This window comes from Pempheris klunzingeri, chromosome 14 (assembly GCF_042242105.1).
Source record: "Pempheris klunzingeri isolate RE-2024b chromosome 14, fPemKlu1.hap1, whole genome shotgun sequence".
Taxonomy (NCBI): Eukaryota; Metazoa; Chordata; class Actinopteri; order Acropomatiformes; family Pempheridae; genus Pempheris; species Pempheris klunzingeri.
This window is the reverse complement of record NC_092025.1, coordinates 18,398,698-18,422,837: the sequence shown is the minus strand read 5'-3', so window position 1 is coordinate 18,422,837 and position 24,140 is coordinate 18,398,698. Positions and strand designations below refer to the sequence as shown.

Genomic DNA, 24,140 nt, shown 5'->3' with positions numbered 1-24,140 from the left:
TTTTTCCCCTTTTTGTTTCCTTTGCGAGCAACGGGTCTCGAGGGCGGCAAGTGTGTTCCAACGCACCATAATTCACAGGCAGCAGCCCCCAGGCTGTTAGTGGCGCAGCATGTGGTCTGCTTTTATCTCTCTCCTCTAACTCCCTCTCTGGCGAGGAAATAATTCATTATCATGCCTCCATTGATTTGCTCTTTCTCTTGCCTCTTTGGTGGAACAATCCCCCCCTTTCTCCCTCTCTTTTTCTTATTTTAACACCCCTCTGCAATTTCAAACAAGTGTGTCTCCATATGTGTGTGTTTGCATGGGAGCAGTACTCCTCTTTCTTTTTCTCCTCTCATCTCCTCAACGAAATCCCCTCTAGCATCCACCTTCATCAGCTTTGAAAATGTTCTCTCAGAACAAAGGAGATAAACACAGAAGAAACGAGCAAAGAAAAAGGAAAAAGGGACTTTTTGCTGAGAAGAAAAAAATTAGAGTTGCAGATTCATAGAACACAAAACAGCCCAACAAGGTTAGAGCACAACCACATAATCCGTCATGGCTGGATAACCTCAGCTTTCGGGTACTCTGTTGTTACAACGTGTCTGTGTGGAAAAAGTATGAATTATTTCCCATAGATGCACTCAGAGGTAGTGTTGTTTTCTTCGGGCAAACATCTGTTCCGTGTAAATCATCAGCGAGTTGGTCCAGATGGCATGGTTATAGTGATAAGGTTATATTTTTGTAAGAGCTGTTTTCTTCTCTGTTTGTACGATGGAACTGAACGGAAGCCAGCTCTGACGTCACCAAGCTGAACTCCACAAACAAGACAACAGACACTCAGATCTTACAAAGGGATAAAAGACAGTGGAACGGGGGTAAAGGAGGGAAAGAATGAGTGTACAAGTGAGTCGATGTGCTGGCTTTGAGCTGAATTGCTTATTTCGTAAACAGCCAAATCGAACTCCTCCAAAACCCAACCCCCTCAAGGGGATATTAATTTTAGTTCTCCCATATTCTAAAGGATGACACTGTGTTTTGATCAGAGTAAGACCTACAAATGTGAAGGAGCTGCAAGAGGATGCAAATACTCACCTAGTGATGATGTGTTTACCAGGGAGGACAGAGAGAATTGGATTTAGGGGAAGTTGAGAAAGGAGAAGGACAGAAAAGAGAGAGTACTCAGAGGAGCAGGTGATGCGTAATTATATGTTTCCATGTGTCTGTCAAGGTCAAGAGGAGTACAGAGATGGGGTGAGGCGGCGGGGTAAGGAGTAATCAGGGACTATGTGGAAAAGGGGGATGGAGCGAAAAGAGAGGGGGGAAACAAGAGTGGGTAATACACAATTGCATGTTTACAAGAGTCTTGGGCTGCAGTATAGACTGTGGGAGAAGATGTGGGGGCTGTGAGGGATGAGAGATGGCAAGTTCAAGAAAGTGGGAGGAGAACAGAGGAAAGTAGAAGTGATGATTAAGAGATGAGTGGCTGAGGCAGGAGCACAAAGCTGGGACTGGAAGGGGAGGGATGAAGGGAAGTTGGGACGGACACGGAAGATCGCATACACACCTTGTCACATTCGCTCTCAACTCCCTGAATAATAAGCGTCACGATGTGCTTCAGTTACACTTAATAACACAGTAGAAGAGTTTGGCAGCAGTGGGCTGTTTGCAGTTTTGTGGAATTAAATACATTTTGCACTACAACAGGCAGCAGGCCTTTGTCAAGTTTCAATCTTAATGACTAGGGATCCTGATGCAATGAAGGCAACATATGTGTATGCAATATATTTGTATCTGTGGCCACAGCAGGTATCCATATGCATAATTTGAGGTGAAAGAAATCTACAAAAAAACTTCTTGTATTTTCTGTTGATGCTCTAAATCAGGCAAGGCAGTCTGACAGACAAGACAAAGGCTGGCCTCCAAACAATGACTTGAATTATCAGTCCAAAACTTGCACTTTGTCAGTCAATTCATTTTTGCTTTTTGTTTTAGCTTCGTCATTGTACACAGAGTAACAAAGGGTTGCAGGCAGGCTGTAAACTTGTACAAACGGAGTCTTGTATCAACATTACCTTACTACAAAACTGTGATTGAGACAAAGAGGGTGAAGCAGAGGAAGTGACACAGCATGACACAGAACAGCGTCCTCTGTGGTTGACTCTTCCACCATGGTGCACTAGGATTTTATACCAAATGCATTAAAACCTTACAGTTGAAATTAGACTGCATGTTTATTGTTTATTGAGTTTATTGTGGAGTGACTGTTGACAGGTGCTGGACTATACCAAAACTGGTTCAAGGCTGTGAAGAATATGTTTCTTATAATTGAATCTTAGGTGTATTGGATAAAAAAACATAAGGAATGATCCTGACTGAGGTACAGATCACAAATTACCAGCTTTTTGAAAGGGTCAGTCTATGATTACATGTGCATGCCAGGATGTCTTTGACAAATAAATTATAGATTTTTTGTTTATCATGCAAAATTTCCAACAAAAACAGTTTAATTACAGTAATGACAGTGAAAAAAAACAGTATTACAGTGGAGTAGAGTGAAGCTTGTGCCTGATGTCCCAGAGGGGAAATTTGGCCTACAAACAGCAGACAATAGTTGTATATGTTAAGTACAACAATGATTACAAAAATTGCAATCCATACAATATATACAAACATTAATAAATAATACATAGGTTAGCATCAATATTGCTGCTGTTGTTGATTTGATGGAAAAGCTAACTAAATAAAATCTGACAGATTAGTTTATCATTTTAGAGAGATGTTTTGATTAGTTTTCTTAGTTTTCACACTGAGCCTGAGCCATCCTAATCTGTTAGAATGACATTACCCCTCACACTAGCAGCCAATATCATTTAGCCGCTTTCAAAGAATTTCCAAAGTCAAAGTATTTTTTCGTTCAGTAGACCTTGAAAGTGCAGCTTTGACAGCTTTAGAAAGCTGAAATAGTCAAACGTTTTGAAGTGCAAGCGAGTATGAGGAGAGGAGCAGGTAATTCCAAATCTCCAAAGCATTTATTCTCAGGAGTGCGGCTTGATTCTGCAGCTCAGCTCAATGTTGCACATTCCTAGCAGATTGTTCGCGCTCAGTATCTCCTGTGGCAACACGCTCCTATTTAACCCACTCTTCTAAAACAACATGCACTGAGCTGGCATGAGGGTTAAAGCTCAGAGGCTTTTTTGCCAGCATAAATCCCAGTTACATGCAACAGGCATGTGGAACCCCTTGATGTCATGTTGTACTACAGAAAATCAGAAATCCAGAAAGAAGTTCAGAAGCTTTTGAGTTTGATGCCTTGTTGTCATGAATGCAGCTTTGACAACTGAAATTGCAGTGGGCTGTGGACTGGTAGACTGCACTGGTAGGGAGGCAAAAAAAGAGGCAAAACCAGCTGCCTGTCTATGGCTGAGCAGAAACCACACACTGTATCTGACTGTGATCACATCTTGGCAGAAAAGAAACATCTTACTACAAAATTAAGCTACAGGCAGGAACAATGAACACACTGAGAATCAGACAAATAAAAGGGGATATATTTGTAATTGTCTGGTCAGACTATGAACACAAAAAAGTGGGACAAGAGAACATGCTGTGTATTAAACTAAAATTGGGGGATGATTTACATCTCCTAATGGACTGGGATTACAGACAGATCTGAAGGAGCCATGGTTGAGCTTCTATGTTGTCGTGTTTTGGCAGCTTTCAGAGTTGTTGAACAGAAAATAAGCCTTTGGTCAGATTGTTTGCAGCTAAATCTTTAATGTGACAGGCACTATGCGAGAGACATTAGCATTTACTATCATTTGTAAACAGACAGGTCACTTGTTACTTGAGGTCAGATCTGTATGGAAAGGGTCCAATTGGGGATCAGGCCCACATCCCTCTCACCTGACAGCCCACAGTTCTACCCAAGTTTAATCAGTAAGCATGCAGGAATTTTGCCTGAAACTTTATTATTTTCAAAATTCCTGTCATCCGTGGAGGATCCATAATAATTTAGTGTGCATGGTGTAGACAAACTTTTTTTCGCCCATAATTCATTGCACAGTAGAGAGAGAAATGGAGAGAGAGAGAGAGAGAGAGAGAGAGAGAAAGAGAGTTCTTCAGGGGAAAATATGGAGCAATTAATCAACTTCATCAGCTCATCAGTAGCTTTTTAAAAACCCTGTTAGTGGTTATAATGTTGCTATGTTACAATGCCTGTTTAGTTCATTTTTCTGCTAATTAATCAGCCCATATTTTACCAAGGTGCAAAAGAAAGAAGAAAAGAGATTCTGTAACATTTTATACTACTTATCAAAAATGTACGAGTTTGGGTTTCAAAGCAACCAAAGAATATGTATTGCTGAAAATCAGGGTGTTTCATTAGACTGATGTTTATCAGATAAAATGTCTTTCAGGATTTAATGAAGTATTATGTTATGGAGGAATTAGTGTTGTCAAGTCACAGACAGAGGCACGGACTTTATCAACATATGTAAGACAGGCCAGCGTTCAAAGCCAAGAACTCGGCAGCATTGATCATGTTTTAGATCAAACATACTGATGTGTGTTTTAACATGAGTCAGCTGTAATTATTTGATCTATAAATGCATTTTCCATTTTTCTTTATGTAATACAATGAACCAAAACTCCTGGAAAATTCCTACAACTAAAAGTCTAGTGAGATACCTGAATTTGGCAAGATGCCATTCAGCAAGGCATCTAAACCCAACGGAGCACTGCAGCTCAGTAGCTCGAAGAAAGATGGTGGTTTTACTGGACAGCTCCCAGGTGTGAACATGCACAACTACAGTATATAAATGTGATATTTAGCACTGTTGATAAATAATATTTATGCCTAGCAAACCTTCCTTGGATCAATATTTGAAATATATAGACCATGAAAGTCAAACTTTATGTCATCTAAAAATTACCAGCCTTTATTTGTGTATTTTCATAACAACTTTTTATTTTCAGTTTAACTGCTGAATCTGTGATTTTCACCAGGTTATTGAGAAGCATAACCTTGCCATGTGTTTTACTAACAATATATCTATATACATATCAAAGTTAAGTAAAAAATAGTTCTTAAAAAAACTGTTAACAACAGTTTATTAAAGGATGTTTTTTCTTTATATATGTATATATCTTTATATATGCCTGCTACCTTTTTGTCTGAATAAACTTTGTCTGACACCTCTTCTGATGTCCAAACATATCAACTCATACACTTCATTTGGCTTGATTATAATAATCAGTGGTACTAAAGCAGGATAGATGTGGAGAATGTGGAAAATGGATCAGATTAAAACACATATGAGCTTCACCTGGTCTGTCTGGTTTCTATACTGCTGAAATAGTGAAAACTTGCTCAGTTATCTTGTTTGTATTTGCAGGATCCATTATCTTTTCATTCGTCACACTGGAAAACAGCACTCATTAGTTCTGACAGAATGCTATGGTATTTTATCAGCGCAAAGTAAGAGCATATAACTTCATTCCAGTACTTAATTTGAGGCTACATAAAAGAAGAAATGTCTTTTCTGTTTCCTTCGTCTTCGTATAGTAGCCTCATTATATCTAATTTCTGACTTTTAGCTCTGTCAAACATTGACCGCTCTCTTTCTCTCAGAAGAAAAACAAATGTGTCTAACTTGTACAGTTACAAATAATGTAAAAATAATACAAACCCTAGTGTTTTGCTCCACTTCACCAGTCTGAACTCAAGGGTGCATTAAGCTTTTTAACCATTGGAGTGGGTTCACCGGAAAAAAAAAAAACACTCTCATGAGAAACAAAGATTATCAGTCTTTCCTATCCTGCCTATCCTGCAGCTCTTATTAGACTATCAACACATGCACGTGTCTACATCCAAAAAATTTACATTTCTTTTTCCCTGCCAATAAGTCGAGGTGCATGCATATACGCTCAAACACATACAGTCTTGTGTGGATGCATCCAGACAGACAGGCAGACACAGACACACACACACAAAACAGTTCTCAGTACATCTCATTGTGTATTCTGTCTCTATCAAGGCGGACCCTCAGGTCAGGTCAAGCTGTGGCTCCTGCAGTGCAGAGTTCTGCTGCAGGCCACTAATCTCTCTTACCCTCCTCCTCCCTAAGGCTGAAAGGGCTTTAAAACGAGAAAGACCACTTAGCCAACCCTGTCAGGAAATGCCTTCACAGTTTACAGTAGGAGGAATAGCTCGAGAGAGAGCGGGGAGGGTGAGGGGTCTTTCTTTGTTTCCATAAAGATGAAAGATTATCCAGATTGTCAGGGATCTTATGCTGCTATCAGATGAGAGTATCGCTTTAATGAATTGGGTCTCATCCGGCCAAATGAAGTATGGGAGATTAGCTTCAGGCTGTCGGCTTGTTTCCATTAAGCCTCTCAGAGCAGGATGACTTTTTTGGCCTTTTGAGACTTAAAATGTCAGTTTTATCAAACCAAATGGTGTAAAGATAACATTTTTTTCCAAGCTGTGTCTTGAACTTGATTTTTGAAAATGCTGCATATCTACTCTTCTTTAGCATATTTTTAAATGGATCGTGAAACAGTCAATGAAGTTATATGAGGCACTTTATGCTTTGCCTGCAAGCATATAAAAAAATTTACTTTTGCTTTATTCGTAATGTTACAGCAGACCTTTGAACTGTACAAAACCACATACAGTAAAATCTGCATGCAAAATCATGATATTCATGAATTTGGAGCATATATGATTTTTTCTTTTTGAATCTTTTGAATATAAGCTTTAGACCAGTGTGATTGATTGATTTGTTGTTGAATTTGTTTGTTTGTTTTTTTTAGCTTGGCACCACAAGGTCATATAGTTTAAAAAGAAAGTCAAAACAAATTGGCTCAATTTTATTGTATAAATTGGAATCCATCATTGAATCATTTGGCAAAGCAAAGCCATTTTCTTTGAAAAAGACCGAAAGAAATGCACAGACTCGTTCTGTAGCTTTATTAAAAGAAAAATGTCATGAAAAACATGACGGCCTACAAGCTCTCTTTTCATCTCCGTCAGTGCAATTTGATAATGCCAGAGGGTCATCGTATCTTTGACCTTCAGGAGTCACAACACGAGAAATATTGGAAAAGCTGTGGAGAAATGACTTGCAGTGTGACGAGCTTAAAAGCCAATACTGGTGTACCTTCCCTTTTAACTATTTTAGCAATTTACAAGATTGGCATTAAATGGAGTTTGCAGCAAAGGTTAGTGTTTCTCTTTCAAATGATGGACACAGCTATAAGCAACAAAATAGCTCTGTATGTATAGCTGTGAGATGAAAGTTAGTATCTTTGGAGTTCTGTGAACCCTCCAGACAGGCAATTAATCTGTTCATTTTCCCAACAGGTTACTCCCACCCTTAGGGATTGAATGACACAGTAAAGAGTGTTCTGCTCTATCATTACCCAACTGATGCTGGTTCATTATTGAGCCTCGTCCTCTGTCCACTGTCTCCTTGCAGTGCGCTTAGGTGCTTAGCAGCAACACCCACCTCAGAAATGGGCTCTGTTGTTGGCAGCCTGTTCCTGCAAAATTGGTCATTAAGTAATGCGGGGGAGACAATTGTTCGCTGTAAATGGCCTGGGAAGCGTGCGGTTCCAGGAGGATTGTGGTTGATATCTTGGGTAATGCATATTGTTGACAGCAGGGTTATTTTTAGTGGGGTTTTTTTTGTAAAAAATCAACTCCACAAGTGTCTCTCACATCATTTGGTGTACTGGAGAAGTATCTTATTATATTCTGACAAAGGTTTTAATTTATGTTGGCTCTTCAAACCTGAAGTTTTACAAAAGCCAGGTGTATTATTTAACAGTCCATCATATAGCACTGTGTGTTTCTGTTCTGGGAATTACTTGAAGTTGTTTTTCATAAAGCAAGGGTTTGCAAATTTGTCAAACTATCACACCCTTATTACAAATTAACCTCTTATCGTTTTGTTTTAATTCAGTTGTAGAACAGCACAAGCAGTTCTTATCAACTTCTGTTCAACAAAAAAAACATCCACTGTTTCACGTCCAGCTACTGTGAAGTATTCTCTACTTTACTTTTAAATGCTTATGCAGCTGCTGAAGGAGAGCGAACAGTCACGTCTCCTGCCAAATTGCTGCTCCTAGCTTGTTAATACAGCATGGAACAGATTGTTTTAAAATACCTGCACACACACTCCTACTATATGCTTCCTCCACTGGCTCTCTCTCGGTCTTCTCTTTGTGATCGTAACAAGGCTTGTTCGCTGCCTAGTTAAGGGGCCCTACTGGTGAAGAAGCCCCATCGTGTATCTGCTTGCAAGTTGAGAGACGGGCAGGCAAAGAGGTGCTTCAAGTAAAATGACAGGGAAGAAAGAAAGCCAGATTAAGACCAGAAAGAGTGAGACGGAAAGGAAGACTGACAGGCAGTCAGATATACATGGAGATATCAGGAGGGTGAGAAACTCTGAAAAGGACAAAGGCAGAAAGAAATAGCCTGGGATGCAAACAAAGCATCAGAGAGAAAATGAGGCAGTGGGTGGAAAAGAGAAGCAGGCAGAGTGAGAGAGGAAGGTGAAGTTGGACAAGCAATGAGGAAGAGCAGCGGAGGATTCCTCTGTACCTGTGGAAGAGATTAAGGGTCTGCATCCACTGTGATTAATGAGCTAGCCGCTGATTGCTCATCCCCATCTCCCTCCCATGAATAATCACCACCCCAGCACTCTCAAAGTGTGTGTCTCTGTGTGTGTGTGTGAGAGAGAGAGTGAGAGAGAAAGAGAGTGAGAGAATAAGTGCTTGTGTGTACATAAAAGATAGGAGTGAGTGTGTATGAGACAGTAAATGAACAGTATGTATGTACAATACGTGAGGAAGCTGTGATATACGGTATATGCATAGAATTAACCGCCAGCGAGTGCATAGTTATTGATTGACTAAGAAAATGGGTGGATGTACAGTATGATATACAACATGACATTAATTCAGCGTGTCAGTGTTCTTGTAACACGGATGATATATTTACTAATAGCTGCAGCCCACCTGCAGAGAGCAGCCCTCATACTGAATGCACGGCGACACCGAGGGAACATTTGCACACACTGTGGGCTGCCAGAGGGACTCCTGTCTTCCTACATGTACCGTACAAACCACCAGTGGAAGTGTGCTCACAGAGAACATTTTCACAAGCAATCCTGTAGTGGTATATACAGTTTGTTTCTTCTGATTTCAAAGAGAGATTATATTCTCAGTATGAATCTGTTATTTTTAAAGTAAAACAGTGCGTAACTGCCTCAGCCTGGGACTGGGGGATATGACTGTATATACAGTACTTGAGATGATAAAAATGTGTCAACCAGCAGAGACTTTGTTTCACAGTTTATATTGAAGTAGGGATCATTTTAACATCTCTGACTGTATGAGGCCAATTTGGGCACTGTCACAAATCAGTGGAAAGCATTTTTCAGGTATTTAATTTACTGGATTAGCTAGAAACTGATGTGCCCATCTGGTTGTGTCTCAATTATATTTCCCAAAAAATGTACTACTGTATATCACAATATATTCCTGTCACATTATAAAATCACTATCTGTACACTTTGATACAGTATGGGAGGCTGTTTCTCAGGAGGAAGAGCAGGTCTTCCATTAATTCCATTAAGTCCCCGGGCAAGACGCGAAGTCCAAAGTTAAAACCGATGTGCAGGCCCATCGCCTTGCATTGCTTCTCCACTGCCAGTGGTCTGTGTATGTGTGTGTGAGTGGATAAATGAGAGGCAAATTGTTAAACATTTCACCTGCCAATATAGAAAAGCACCACATAAACACTGCCTAAATACCATTATTACTCAACCTGAAAGTCTTGTTGGACATAAAGCTTCCCAGAAGGTATTAAAACACAGTAGATAACAACAGTATGTTACTTAATCTGTACTTCATCTTTATCTATCTGTGTACCTCATCTTTCTTTCTATGCTGCACATTTCAAAGACACGTGTGCACAATGAGCACACCTTTATTGCTAATGGCTTCCAAGCATTTTTCCTAATCTTACAACACAGTGAAAGATGATGAGGGGTGCCAGCATGTGTCCCTGTGATTGGAAGTGCACTCTGTCGAGAGTAACCCATGTTTAACTGCAGCCTGGTGGTCTAAGATTGCCAGTTGTCACAACGTTTTGGTGGTTGTATAGCAGCAATCAATAAGAAAATCCATTTTGTTGCTTCTCAAAATGTGACTTGTTAAAGGCTAACCCAAGTGCAAGCATGGCGCCAGCGTGAGGTTACTTTGAATCATACAAATCTCCGTTGCTTAGTACCATGGCAGCTTTGCGGGGACATGTTGGAAGTGTGACGACTGGCAAATCAAGCCCACTTACTGTAGCAGCTGCTTTTCATTTAGTGATGAGATTAATGATTAATGCCTGAATCTTAATTTTCCAAATGAGACCGAATGAGGATATTTTTTTCATGAGGGTCAAATATGAATAATCTAATGTGTCGTGCATATATTTGCATACATGACACATGAAGGAAGGAGGATGTAGTTGTCGAGTGAGTGACACATTATCCCCTAGTTAGGCTCATATTAGAGAGAGAGAGAGAGTGTGTGTGTGTGCACTCTGGTTTTGCATTGTGATGTGTCTGAGGTGTCACTGTCACGAGCCCAAAGCCGTGAAGATTTTATTCACCAGGAGAGCACTGCTGTTGCTCTTGTGTGTGTTCTTACGTGTTTGTGTATTGTGACATATCCTCTTAGTTTTAGAAAGAGGCATTAGATGAATGATGAATCCACAGACTAATCCAGAGAAGACGGTGGAAGTGAATAGTCATTACTGTGGCGCCCTCTCGCCTGTAAACCTGTGTGCATTTTGCTTTTTCACTGCTTGGAAATATGCCCCAGCTTTCCTGTAGAACCTGTTGTTTTTCATATGTAGTCACTGAAATGCTATTGAAACAGTGTTGAAACAGCTTTTGGTATGCCAGTTGTCTGCTGCTGCAATCAGTGGCAAACTTGAACTTGTGAAACACAGCAAAGGGTATGCAAAATGCACAAGCCTTGACTCAATGCAGTTCTCGTGTTCTGACTGAAATTACGCTCTGCACAGTTTTCTTAGGCACAAAGAAGAGGGGGTTTTACAATTTTATGTTTCAGATTTGTATTCCATTGTGGTTTTCATCTGTTTGTGGATTAACAATCATATTCTATCAAATTATTCTGGTTGACCCACGATCAAGGTTGAAGCACAGGGAAGTTTGCGCCTTTTCAGTTATGGCCCCCAAACTCTGGAATGAGTTACTGCATGTTAGGCAAGGTTAAATCTCATATGAAATCACACACATTTTACACTTTTTTCTTTTCATCCCAGTATGAGAGATGCTTTTCATTTTCTTATTATCTTATGTTCATTATTTTCTCATCTTTTAAACTGCTCTTCATGTTTTCATTATGTTGTTTCGTTGTCGTTATTTTGATTGTGCAGTACTTCAGGCAGCGGTTAGTGTTTTTAAAGAGGCTTTATGAATTGGATAAGACTGGAAATTAGTATAACAGCTGATACGTTAGTCCACAGCACTTTCACATTAATTGTGTGGTCAAAAGTGGTAGTGTTAACGTTAGTATTTTTCTTCCAAAGTTTATGTCAGAAGCAATTTATGACGCTGGACGCCTATGATTCAATAACTTCCATCTTCTCATTGGCTTCAGAGTGGGAAATGCTAGTCCTGATTAATTCAAACGTGTGGTTCCACTGTCAGTCAAACTGACTTCAGTGCGACGATGCCGTCACAGTAATGGTGGTGTCACTAGAGAGCGCGACACATAAATCAGCTGGTGGATAAAGTCACAGAGAGAGGGTTATCTGAGTTGAGCAAAGGACGGGATGTTTCCTGACATGGAAAGTGCTATGTTGCCTTATAGTACTGTTTTATGCGCCTTTATGGGTCTATTTCTACAGGCACATTTACCATATTTAGTAGGTTTCACATGCATTAACTTAAGAGAGACATTGATCTAAGAAGACCAATAAAATATTAAGCTAAATATAGAGAATATTTTCCTGAAGATATTTATTCAGTAAGAGTTGATAGAAATTCTTTTTATTCATAAAGAACTGTTTGTGTTGGACCTAGAACGCATTATTGGTGCCATTGATGAGAAATGTAATTGTTTTGCTCTGAAAAAACATGCCCACTAAATGACTGGAGAAGAAAACTCTCTACCCCATCTATATTTCTTATATTTTCCTTCCTTGTATTTCTGGTCAAATGTAAAGGTGAGTTTATTATTCATTGGTGAGGAAGCAGAATTTCCTAGTATGCTTGGGATCACAAGATTTTCATGTTGTTTCAAAAAGAAAAATTTAAAGTCCCTATACATGGAAAGTCAGTCAAAAAGTCCAATGATATTCTTTTCTCTTTTTCTTATTTAGAGCCTGCAGCCCATTCTAACACAGTCATTTTAATTATTTTAATGCTTTTGAACCAATGCAGTATGAAACGTATTCATCTAGAATACTTTGACCCAAATGTAACCCAGTTTTAAACTAGATGTTTGACCCATAAATCATCAATCTTACCGGGCGCCTGTCAGCTTGTTTTCTTGCTTCCTGACCCCGCTCACATGATTCCTCACGCGCTACTCCCTCACCTTTAACACTCTTTCCATCTGTCGTTCTTTCTCTGTCACCTCCTCGCTCCCCTCACTACCTCTCTCATTCCCTCTTCTAGTCCAGAGTCAGGATGTTATCTGTCTAACCCTCTAAAAAAAAAAAGTCATGGTGTTCTGCTCCTCTGCTTTGTGACTTGATGTCTTACTTCAGCTCATGAGAGGCTGGTCTCATAAAAGTGGAAGGGGACAACTCTCTGAGCTGCAGTCTTGAGCTCACCACATTAGTTATTCCCCGGGAGATCTTCTACGTGCTCTGCATCAAATTTGTCTCACTTCCTGTTTGACATGCACACACATTTTACACCCTCTCTTACGCCTCTGTGTTGTCTCCGTCCATCTTTAAGCATTTCTTTCTTCTCTCTTCCTGTCTTTTTTTTCCACATTTGAACTCACTTTTTACCCAACTCTGATATTTTATTCCTTTTTAGCGTTTCTTTCTCCTCACACTTGTGTTATTCACCTTGATTTTCTGTTGTTTAAGTCTCCTAGTCTCTTTCTTTACATCTTTTTCCCAGTGCTTGGTCTTGCCTCCTCTGGTTTCTCTATCTTCCTCTCTTTTTCTTCTCTTTATTCACACTGTACTGTATATAACTTTATCCAGACCTGGATACAGAAACCTCCCCTGGCCCTGTCAGTCCGTTCATAGCTCAGTTAGCAGGGCTGATCGATCAGAGGAGCTCCTGAATTCCCCTGAAAGTCAATTACTGACTTACACATAGGAGCTATTTTGGGAAAAGGGGTGAGACTGTAGGAATCATTAGCTAGATAATGTCATGACAACCTTCCCCAGCAAGCCAGAGCAGAGCAGGCACTGCTTGTGGATATGCAATTTGTCTGGGTCATTTGAGAATGGGCCAGAACATTGGAGGATATTTGAACAGATTATTATAGAGTTGTTCTTAAAGTAGAAGTAATCTTTGTGGTTGAATTAAACATGGTTGTAGCTGCCAGCACTTTTTCTTCCAAAATGGATTCAAACATCAAAAGCAAGTGTCTTCTTTATTTATTCAATCATCAGATGCAGTATATCAAGATGTAAATCATAACTTTGACTGCAAAAGTTACGTAGTTCTCATTCGGTTTGTTTGTGTTAAGACAAGATTAAACACTGATTCGTTTAAAAACTTGGGCTCATTTATTATTCTCATTTAAGTCGAGGTCACAGTTACATTATTGTCTCTTTAAAAGAAAAAAAAAAGGCAACACAAAAGAGAGACTTGTCCCAATGAAATCACACTTAATAGATGAAGACACATTTGCACATTTACTTACTGTTGAAACAATAAAGATTCTAAAACATATATTTGAAAGCATGCATGTGCCCATCTGACTTCACATGCATCTACCCTAATAAACAACAGGTAAAAACCTTAAGTTAGCCCAAGCTTTTGTTTGTCAATGGTGATGCTATAACATGGATGACCTCTATGGTAACTCTACAAAACGTTAAGCATGAAACTCAGTCTAAAAACATTGTGTGCTACCAAAGCTCAGTTAACTTATCTAGGCTTAAATAAGATATTTTAGCCCCTGTCACACCTATTGAGAGACAAGACCCCCTGTCAGATGATGAATTAGTCCGGGATCCTATGATATAGGTGTCAGGTTAGGGTTAAATTAGTTGAGCTGCCCCTTAACAAACCCCTGCTGCAGGGCAAAGCCTTTTTGAAATAGACCTGTAGTTACAGAGTGTAGGTCTAGTCTCTAAAGATTTAGTGGAGGAGGAAATGTTCTTTTTTTTTTTTTTTTTTTTGTGTTTGAGTGTTGAAAAGTGGGTTCTGTCTGAGAACATAAAATTAAAGTTGCAGTGTGTTACTATCATTATCTTGCACTCATTAAAAGTGTTTGGTGGCTTTAACACTTAAGAGATCAACCTGCAATCAATTGATGGCTGTTACTAATCGTACAACAGGAAAATCTCCCATAGCCAGTTTCCCTAGAAAACATTAGCATCAACAGCAATCAACAAATCATCTAATATTACACGGCTCATGACTGTAATCTCAGTGGGTTGAGTTTGGGTGGCATCATGATTAATTTCATGGTGTCAAGATTCATTTTACAACAGGTCCATCTTTCATAACATCAGGCGCTTTTTGAAAACCATAGGCTTTCTGCCAGACGGTATTTAGAACCAACACACAGGCAGAAAGTTAAAAGTTTTGACTGACCTCATATGAAAGGTTGGCAGACTACTCTATATTTATTACTCTAATATTTAAAGGCAGCTGCCCATTTTGAATCAACTGAACATTTCTAATTTGATTTGGTATGTAGACAGCAGCGTTACAGCCCTGAATTAGGGGCTTTGAGCTGAAGGTTGTCTTTTCACCAGCCAGTGCTGCTTCACAACCAAATAAAATGAAGAAATGAAGGTATTATTCCAAAAAAGCAGATAAGCAGATAAGCACAGTGCTATCTGAAACTCACCATCGATATTTCAAAACCATACCTTAGTCAGTCCTCAGAAAAATAACTATTAGGTACACAAAGGTCTCCCGATGACTCATAACTTTAATAGTAATTTATTTTGCTCCTTTCACGGGCAGTTATTTTACTCTATAATTATAATGAAAAACCTCCAGTTCCTTTCTACGCATGTCTCAAGATTACTGTGGTTCCCATCTTTCACAGTAGCCACTGTTTTATCTGCCATTAATTACAGTTTGTACTTCTGCTATGACTGAACTTTGAAAAGACGGTCATCACCACCAACACATTTGGAAAATAATCAATATTAAGTCACTTTAAATGTCTGTTTGAACAGTCAACCGGAAGACAGAAAACCTCACGGGTCGTAGTTCCGTGCACTGTATCGAGTTTAATGTGAGCAGTGGTCTGGTTGAAATTCACAGAACCACCCTGAAACCACCCCTCCAAACCAAGTCAGATCAATGCACTTCATCCTTCATCTGTGCACATGGCACTCAAAGCCTGTTCTGCCACCCAAATTACTGCTCTGTTGAATTATAACTTTGTTGGATCTGGCAGCGTACTGTACCCAAGGCATTCTGAAATATCACTGACAGACCGAGCTGTCAGTCCGGATGTATCTGTCACCTGGAGAACTATGTGAAACAGACAGCTAATATCCAGGGGTCTTTTACAACAGCGTTTGTCAAATTCTGGATGCGGACAGGAAGTTCCCCACAAACATCTAAAAGACTGTTTGCCATCTACTCGAAGTCTGTTTTGACAATGAAATATTGTCCCACGTGGGTGTTGAAATGAAAGGTTTTTGTGATACTGGCCTTATCACCGTTGTTCAGTCAGCTGCAGGTCCACAGTCAGCCTGTGTTCATGTTTAGATATTTTTCTTCATATAGATTTGTGTGCCATTATGCAGTAGGGTGTGATAGATTTGATAAGAGATGTGGTGCCGAGAGATGAAGCACAATGAGAAGAAAGATATACCGACAATGTCAGTGTAGTTTATTCTGAAACAACTGTGTGATCTGAGAGCAGCTCCGTGTCGGACATATGACATGCTTGGCATATGCTTTCAAGTTTACACTGCCTTGCTAATTATAGGAGCTGAAAGAAATAAACAACACCTGCTGTGGAAAGACGGTTCTTAGTAGGAAAATGATTGCTTAACGTAGTTTGTGATAAAATAACATTTTCAGTGAATAGCAGGAAGACCCAAATCAACTGATTAAGTTTAAGTGCAGAATTATTGAATTCATTCCCACTAAACTTATTTTCTTTTCTGAAACCACCTCAGTAAAATGATGCCATCACAATTAACATGTTTCATACTGATTGTATGTTGTTAAGTAGAAGTAAATTATATTTTGACTGAAATGACTTTCTTTGGAAAAACCTGATTATCAGCAAGAGCATCAGAATATTTATAGTAATGATGCTTAAGTAAATAGTGGACTGTTATTGATTTGACATTGATTTCATAACATTTCTCTGCTGTACTGTGTGTTCTGCATATTCAGGTTTCTCACTGAATAGTAATTACTCCGCATTACTTTTTGGTTTGGATCATTCTATTAGCATTTACTTTGTAAATCACAGCATTTGGATATTCAATTTCTAAGCGTGACAGATTTCAATTTCCCTCCTTTCCTCTTTTTTTTGCTGTAATTTCATCCATAATGATGTGCTATCTATTATCATAATGTATCAGCAATGAAAAGTCATGAAGCAAGTGTAGTTAGAAGTACTGTATAAGCCCAGTAAATGACTGTGTGTGTATATTTGTGATTTGTTCAGTGTTATACTTGGGTGGGTCCATTGAGATTTCCATCAGGTGTCTGTCTGTTTACTTATTGAACCAGATGTTTTCTGTTCCCAACCAATATTGATCGGGGGCCACACATCGACACATATCATGTCAGTGCTGGCATGCCTGAACATACTTATGCGCCTCTCATAAACATTTCATACACTTTTGTTTTTTTTACAAAATTTTAAAACAGTAAAAATTCTTGTTAATTTTGTCATCTTTTTTATTAGCATAGAGTGTGTGCAGAGAAACTGAAAAGAAAAATGGAAGAAAGACAAATAATTAGATGGTGTTGTAATTTTGTATGCGACATATCCCAATTAGCTGCAAAGGCACCGTTTTATGTCTACTTTAAACACTGGGCTCAGTGGAAGCTCAAATTTGTAACAAGAAAAAGGTTCAGTAGATGACAAAGTTTCCAGACTGTAACTGTGACTGTAGATTTTGTGCCTGGGCACACAGCTTGGCGACAGTTACTATTTATGGTGCCAAGGGGAACCAGTGAAGAATAATTCTTAATTTGCCGTAAAGGTGAATTGAATTGGATGGCCATTTCAATGAACATAAATTTCCCTTAATGAGAAGAATGATATTTGGCTAGCTGTGTGTCCTCTGACACGTGGTCTTTTTTCATATTGGATATCCTTCACTCCCGGACAGCTGTTTATCCTCGCCGGTCCACTAGTAATGAGATGGCTGCTTAGAAATGTATTAAGCTTGGCTACAGTTCCACTACATCAGCGTACTCGTTCTGATTTGTGATTTTCTCTGCCGCCTTTTTTTCTCCTTCATTCTCCATCTTCTCATTTTTCTAAATCTTTTCCTTACTATCTTCTTTTATTTGCCTCTTCGTTATCTATTCTGTCTCTTCAACACCATCATTTCCCTTCATGCTCTCATTCTCACAGAGGTTGTGCAGCTGAGCCTGGAAGAGGACCAGCAGATCAGCATCTCCACGGTGACAGTGGGCCTCAGTGCCGTCCTTACCTGTGCTATCCAGGGAACGCTGCGCCCACCAATCATTTGGAAGAGGAACGGCATCATACTTAACTTCTTGGACCTGGAGGACATCAACGTGAGTGCATGTTGTTTTCTTTGTCATGATTGATGCTGCAGTTTGTTGCTCTTGGTGATGGTGGTGGTGCTGGAGTTAATTTTTGCAGAATTTGATTTTGTTTCTTATTTCACAACCATTTCACAACTATGCCAAATGAATAATTTATGTTGGTTGTTGCTTGTTTAAAAGCACTGAGTTTTTCAAAAAGCAAAAAAAAAAAACTAGTTTATTATTGTTTTTGTTGATGGTACTGTATATATAGGGTGTCATAGACATTTTGCTTTTGTATTCCTCTGATAAAGTCAATCTAGTTTTGACTCTCCTCATATCTTATGTTTTGTTTCTATTAACTCTTGAGAAAATTTTAAGTTATTCTTAAGCTGCTAGATTTACAACTAATTGCTAGCTCTCTGTCTGTTTTTTGGTGCTGAGCAGTTAGTGTAGAGTGGGTTTTTTTTTTTTTTAGGGGTTGTTTGTTGAAAACAGCTGCTTCTGGAAATGAGGATGATGACAGTGATGTGACTAAACCATACAAGTAAATTTAATGCAAAACCCAAAACAGTGAGCTAAAAAGTGGCTGGTGACATTTTTCACTGAGTTTGTCATTAAGAACGGCCCCTTTAACATTACACAAATCACTGAGTCAGTATTACAAAATATTATTACAAGACATGTCTACTAATGTAAATTCATCTGACCTCCTTAAAGTGCATGAAAACCCATAAATCCTGACAGTGTGTATGCTTACCACCTTCAAATGTGTGTGTATGTGGGTTTGTTTGTTTTCAAAATTCTTTCTAGAAATATAATTAGACTACCTGACTAATATTTGTTATTATTGATATTTATAGTCTTCAATAGCAAGAGGGCACAGTCGGGGGCTCTTCACATCGCTTGAAAACAAATAATCTATAAACACCTCTTCAAAATTAGAAAATCACATCGCTGTGTTAAAAGCATCAAGGGCGCTGGGAGTTTTTCAGTTAATTTCTAATCATGAGCACATATTTTCTCTTCTATATTTCCACTCCAGTTTTCACTGCTCAGTAATCTGAGATCTTGGGACGTGTGCCCAGAGTCCTACTTTTTGTGATTTAAAAACAAAACAAAAACAAAAAACCTTCTACCATGTGTGCACCCTGTTAATCACCAACCAACCAACTAAAGCCTTGATCATACTCCAGTGCAGATGTGGACACAGACTTGCATATAGAGGGGGAACACAGCACATACATACAGTGCAGCCACATAGATGCCAAATCCATAAAATGACCTTAAGCAAAGAGTACACGAAGAAAGAAGGTTGGCAGGAAAACAGTGGCAAGAAAAATCCAGGATCAAGCGCCAAGAAAAGTTTTACTCCCCAGTCCTCTCCATGAAACAGTCCACTTATAGCTTGCTGAGTGCCCAGTGAACTATGTGGCCATGCTCCTGTTTAGACACATCTGCTCAGGTGACAGTGCAGCGCCGGCCTTGCTTTACCCACCACCGGATCACAATTCACTAATTGCATGTTAATGAGCGGCCTTGTTGGTCAGCTGTGATGATGAGCCGATAAACAATGTCAAATGTTGAGGTGGAGAAGAGGTGATGGTAACAGAGGTCCCTCCAGCTCTCGACCGTGCTTAATGAATTTCCATCGAGCATAATGATCTGAGAGGAGGAGGGACAGAAGAGCTCTGTCTGTGTTTGACTTCCTCTTCAGTCCAATCAAGGAGCAAACTAAAATGCCCTTAAATTTAGATATAACCTCAATGTTTTGTTGTGTATGGAATTTCCTTAAAATGTGAGTAACTTCTGTGTAAGATGAACACAGGAAGGAAGGAGGGAAACAAAAAGCATACTATTTTAAACTTGTGTACCACATTTGAGACTTCCTGGCTGGATAAAGGATAAGTAGGCCATTTAGTAATCAGATTGCAGAAATCCAAATAAATTACCATAAAAGGCAGGAGATAAGTGTCAAAGTTGGTGCTTAGATTAGTATTTCATGTAGATGCACTGCATGTTTTATAGTAGAAATGTGTACATCTACATGCCATATATACAGTACTTTAATAGTTTGTCCATTGAGCACAGTAGTAACATTATATGTGTTACTACGAACCACTGGATCTATAGCGCAAGAGATTCCAATGGCTGTATGTACAGTAGCTGAACAGAGAAGGTGACTAGTCGACAACCATTTTACAGAATCTATGAATCTTTGAAATCTCATCTGTTAGAATAGTAAAACTGCAAAGCAAAAGGCGGGCTGTAGTTTGGACAGCTCCCCACTCAGTCACATCACTTTCCTGTCAAAGTCCTTTCAGCACACCTTTTTACTCTGCTGACTTGTGGTGAATAAAAGCAGGCTTGTTTTCAGAAGTTTCATTCGACAATGATTGAAATCTTTCTGCACTGTGGCATATAACCCCTCAACCTGGGAGCTGAGCCCCAATTACAATCAGCCTCATTTGTCTGCTCTTTTTCTGGTCTTTGTTCTTCCGTCTCTCTCCATTCTTGTTCTTCTCCAGTGTACTGCTTTCATTGCATTTCTTTCTCTGTGCCTTTAACCATCAATCAAATCTGGGTATTTTAAATCTTAAGTAGAGCTGTTTTCTTCAGAAAGTAACAGTTCACCAGGTTTGATTGCAAAAAGACACAGGCAGAACTACAGACAGGTGCAGACAGAACAGCAATATAACCTGCTTACTGTAGCTACTGCTGTGCATCAGACAAAGTGAGACTGGAAGCTGATTAATTCAGCAATTAAATGAAAAATGCATATTTCTTGTATTAAAAACAATTATGATACAGCTACTTTTATTTGCTTGTACATTGCAAGCTACTAACACCACTTGGTAAAAATAAAATGAATGTGGCTCTCAAGTGTATGCAAGCTGATGTCTATTGCACAAGCACTGTTGTGAAAAAGCAATGATGATTCGTATAGGAGAATAGGTGTGAGTAGACATTGATGTAGTTTTGCATCAGCAAAGAAAAACTTCAATTAGTGACTTAAATTTTAGTCATTTCATTGTGACCACTGGCCATCTTTGTTTATAATTTTTCCACTGCTTTTTCCATTACACGGGTATAGAATTGAACTAAAATTAAAAGCATGTGTTTTTTCAGTCACTTTGTCTGTGCACCATTAGTACATTTCGTGAACTCAAGTTAACAACTATTCCCATTATGTTATTAGGAGCTTTGCAGCCTGAAATCTCCCATTGACTTTCATGTCCTCTCAGTCACTTATGATGCCAGTCAACCACACACAGTGCAGGCTGACCAGTTGGTCAAATTTGCAAATTCATCAAATACATTTTTGCCAACTTTGTTTTTGCTTTTTTTTTGATACTACAGCTGTATCCGAATCATCATTTTCCAAATTGATTTTGAGTTGCAGTTTAGAACATTTTCTGTTAAGGAAACACTGAAAGTCATTACTGATGTTTCTTCATGTATACTGTATAGTATACATGAATGTACTATATCATTCATGTGCCCTGCCCTGTTCACTACATTCAGTACAGCAGTTAGCCACGCCACACTTAACACCAATAACAGCCTTCATATCAAGTCTTTTATGTTTAACTGTAAGACTAGCCCTCCACTGTTTTTGATCTGTCATATGAAAACATCAGATTCGCACTCAAAGAAATAAAACCATTCTCAGCTTTCTCCATTTCAGTGACAGTTTGGTTTGTTTATAGCCTGCCGAAAATAGTTTTGATGACTGAACTGACTGTATGAGTTTATATCTGTGGGCACCTTGGTTGATGGTTCAAATAATCAACACACATAGTATAGCCTTTTTTGGGCAGGAGCCACAACTGATAGTTAAGATTTTAAACTAAAATATATTTGGCATAACCTGCCACATTTATTACACTCTTACACTTTTTATCACAAATGGTCCTTTCGGTTTTAATTGCCCTCACTGGTAAAGTTGTACATCTCACCTTAATTGGAAATTCTGAACTTTAAAGTCTGCCTCAACTCCCTCGTCTTTCTTACAAGAAAATCATTTCACATTTTCCTGTCACAAAGCGACCCTCTGTCAGCTCACATTAATTTCTAGAGCCTTCAGAACTAAAGCAGCCATTTGTGGTTTCCATGTCATGACAGAGCTGCATCAGGACATCTGCTCTGCCACTTGGTGGGACAGCAAACTATTTAATGCCTTAATCCGCCCTAAGCTGTGGCTGGAACCCCCTGGTGACTGCCGCACGCTGCACCAACAACAACCAGCTCCATTCATCAACCTAATGGGCTTTATATTTTTAACCCTTGCCATTTATCAGGCTGAGGCACTGTGATGAGGGGAGAGAGGAGGATCAAATTCCCCAACGCCCGCTTCAGCTCAACAGGGAAACCATTGATTCATGGTCTCTCTTCCTTTTTACATCACTCTTTTTCTCTCTTGTCTTTTCCCATCACTCCCTGCTGTTGTGTGCCTCATCTCTCCTCTCCCCGCTCCCTCCAAGCATCCTTATGTATTCTATCAAGCTACCTTCATTTCTCCCTCACTCCCCATGGCTCTTCCTTGCCCCCCCCCTCCTCCCATCCATTCCTCACCACTATTCCCTCTTCTTTACCTCCTGTTCTTCTCTCACGTTCTTCCTCCCCTTCCTTTTCTTGCGCTCTCTCACCACCACCACCACCACCCCCGCCTCTCGTTTCTTCGCTTAATTTTCCTCTTCCATCTCTTCCTTGTATTATAGGACTTTGGGGACGATGGTTCCCTCTACATCACCAAGGTGACAACTATCCACATGGGGAACTACAGTTGCCATGCCTACGGCTATGAAGACCTCTATCAGACACATGTGCTGCAGGTGAATGGTCAGTAGTGGCTCATTTCTTACTTACAGTGGCGAGAGAAGTGTGGACAAAATGCTTTAGTTTGCTTGTGCTAATCTGCGGTTCCCCAGTGAGGGGATATTTCTCTTTGCTTCCCCTGCTTACAGTGAAGAGCAGTTAAAGAACATTCTCCAAGGCAATTAAGCCAACATGCAGTTGATTGAAATGTCTGGAAGCAAAGGATAGCGTGGATACACTTAGTGCGTACCACCATATTTACAGCAGTTCTCAGCCTTTTCTGTTGGGCGTACTTCCACAGCCCTTTCAGAAGGGTTCAAGTACCTCTCAGTGTGCCATTCTGTATATAAGATGGCTTAGAGGCATTGTTTGATTGGTTTCAACAGCAATGAAAACACAGTGGCTGTGGTGGATTCTTGACATGTGAAGCCACACAAGACATATTTATCCTGCAACTGGTAACTGTCTACATTTGGTCTCTCTTTTTCTCTGTTACTACTACTTGGAGTGACAAAGGTTAGACATTTTAACCATTTATCTGTTAATATACTTGCCTTTTGTCCTCCTAAAGATAAATATGTTATATATCATAATCATAATAATCATAATCATCAATCATAATTTCTTTATTCAAATAAGCTTGGCGACTCAGCAACCTTTGTACACACTCCCTGCAGAAGTATCCCTCAGAATACACGTACTCCTCTTTGGGAACCACTGATCATATGAGAACAAATACAAAGTTAGGTAAGATAAAGGACTTCATTGTACTGCAGTTACAAAGTAGTTTACAGGGAGAAAAAGAAGACAAAAACAAGGCCAACAAAACAAAGAATACATTTGGCTCACTTTGACTCTCTGGGAGACTGAATGGTAGATTGAAGGTTCCTGCACCACTACAGCTTTTCAGCAATCAACTGTTACCATGACTAATTTGATTTGTTACTTCTAATGCAGTGAAAGGAAATACTGAGGTTGTCAAATAAGCTGCAGTATTAATGCACTGCATGCATAATTTACATGGAAAGTGAATCAAAGAAATGTTGTTTCATAATGACAAACGGGTACAAGTGGTTGTTGACAGAACTGTTAGTTTTCCTACAAATCAAAAGTATCCATGAAGCTGTTGTTCATACATCTATTTCACAGGATCACAACTGTCAAGCTTTGCATCGAAGTGACTGTCTTGCCATTAAAAAAAAACATCATTGCATATGCAAGGCTGAAAACTAATTGTGTGAGCATGCGGCATATTCACTTTATTATGTGTAGGCGGTAAAAGCTACTTTAGCTACAAAACATATGAAAACCAGCAGACACAGCACACTAACACTGATTTTGGCAGGCTGAACTAACCAAAGCACTGTCTTGCTCATATTAATCATCTGCATAAGGGTCTTCCTCTCCCTT

At 39.3% G+C, this 24,140-nt stretch overlaps 1 protein-coding gene across 1 annotated transcript in view; it reads left to right on the top strand.

Moving 5' to 3' along the window:
* fstl4 (follistatin-like 4) overlaps nucleotides 1-24,140 on the top strand; it is a 178,607-nt gene that overhangs the window by 132,529 nt on the left and 21,938 nt on the right. Inside the window, exons 6-7 of the mRNA XM_070843905.1 lie at nucleotides 17,776-17,942; nucleotides 22,634-22,754. Of these exons, the coding sequence (XP_070700006.1) occupies nucleotides 17,776-17,942; nucleotides 22,634-22,754 (288 nt within the window). The remainder of the gene's footprint in view (nucleotides 1-17,775; nucleotides 17,943-22,633; nucleotides 22,755-24,140) is intronic.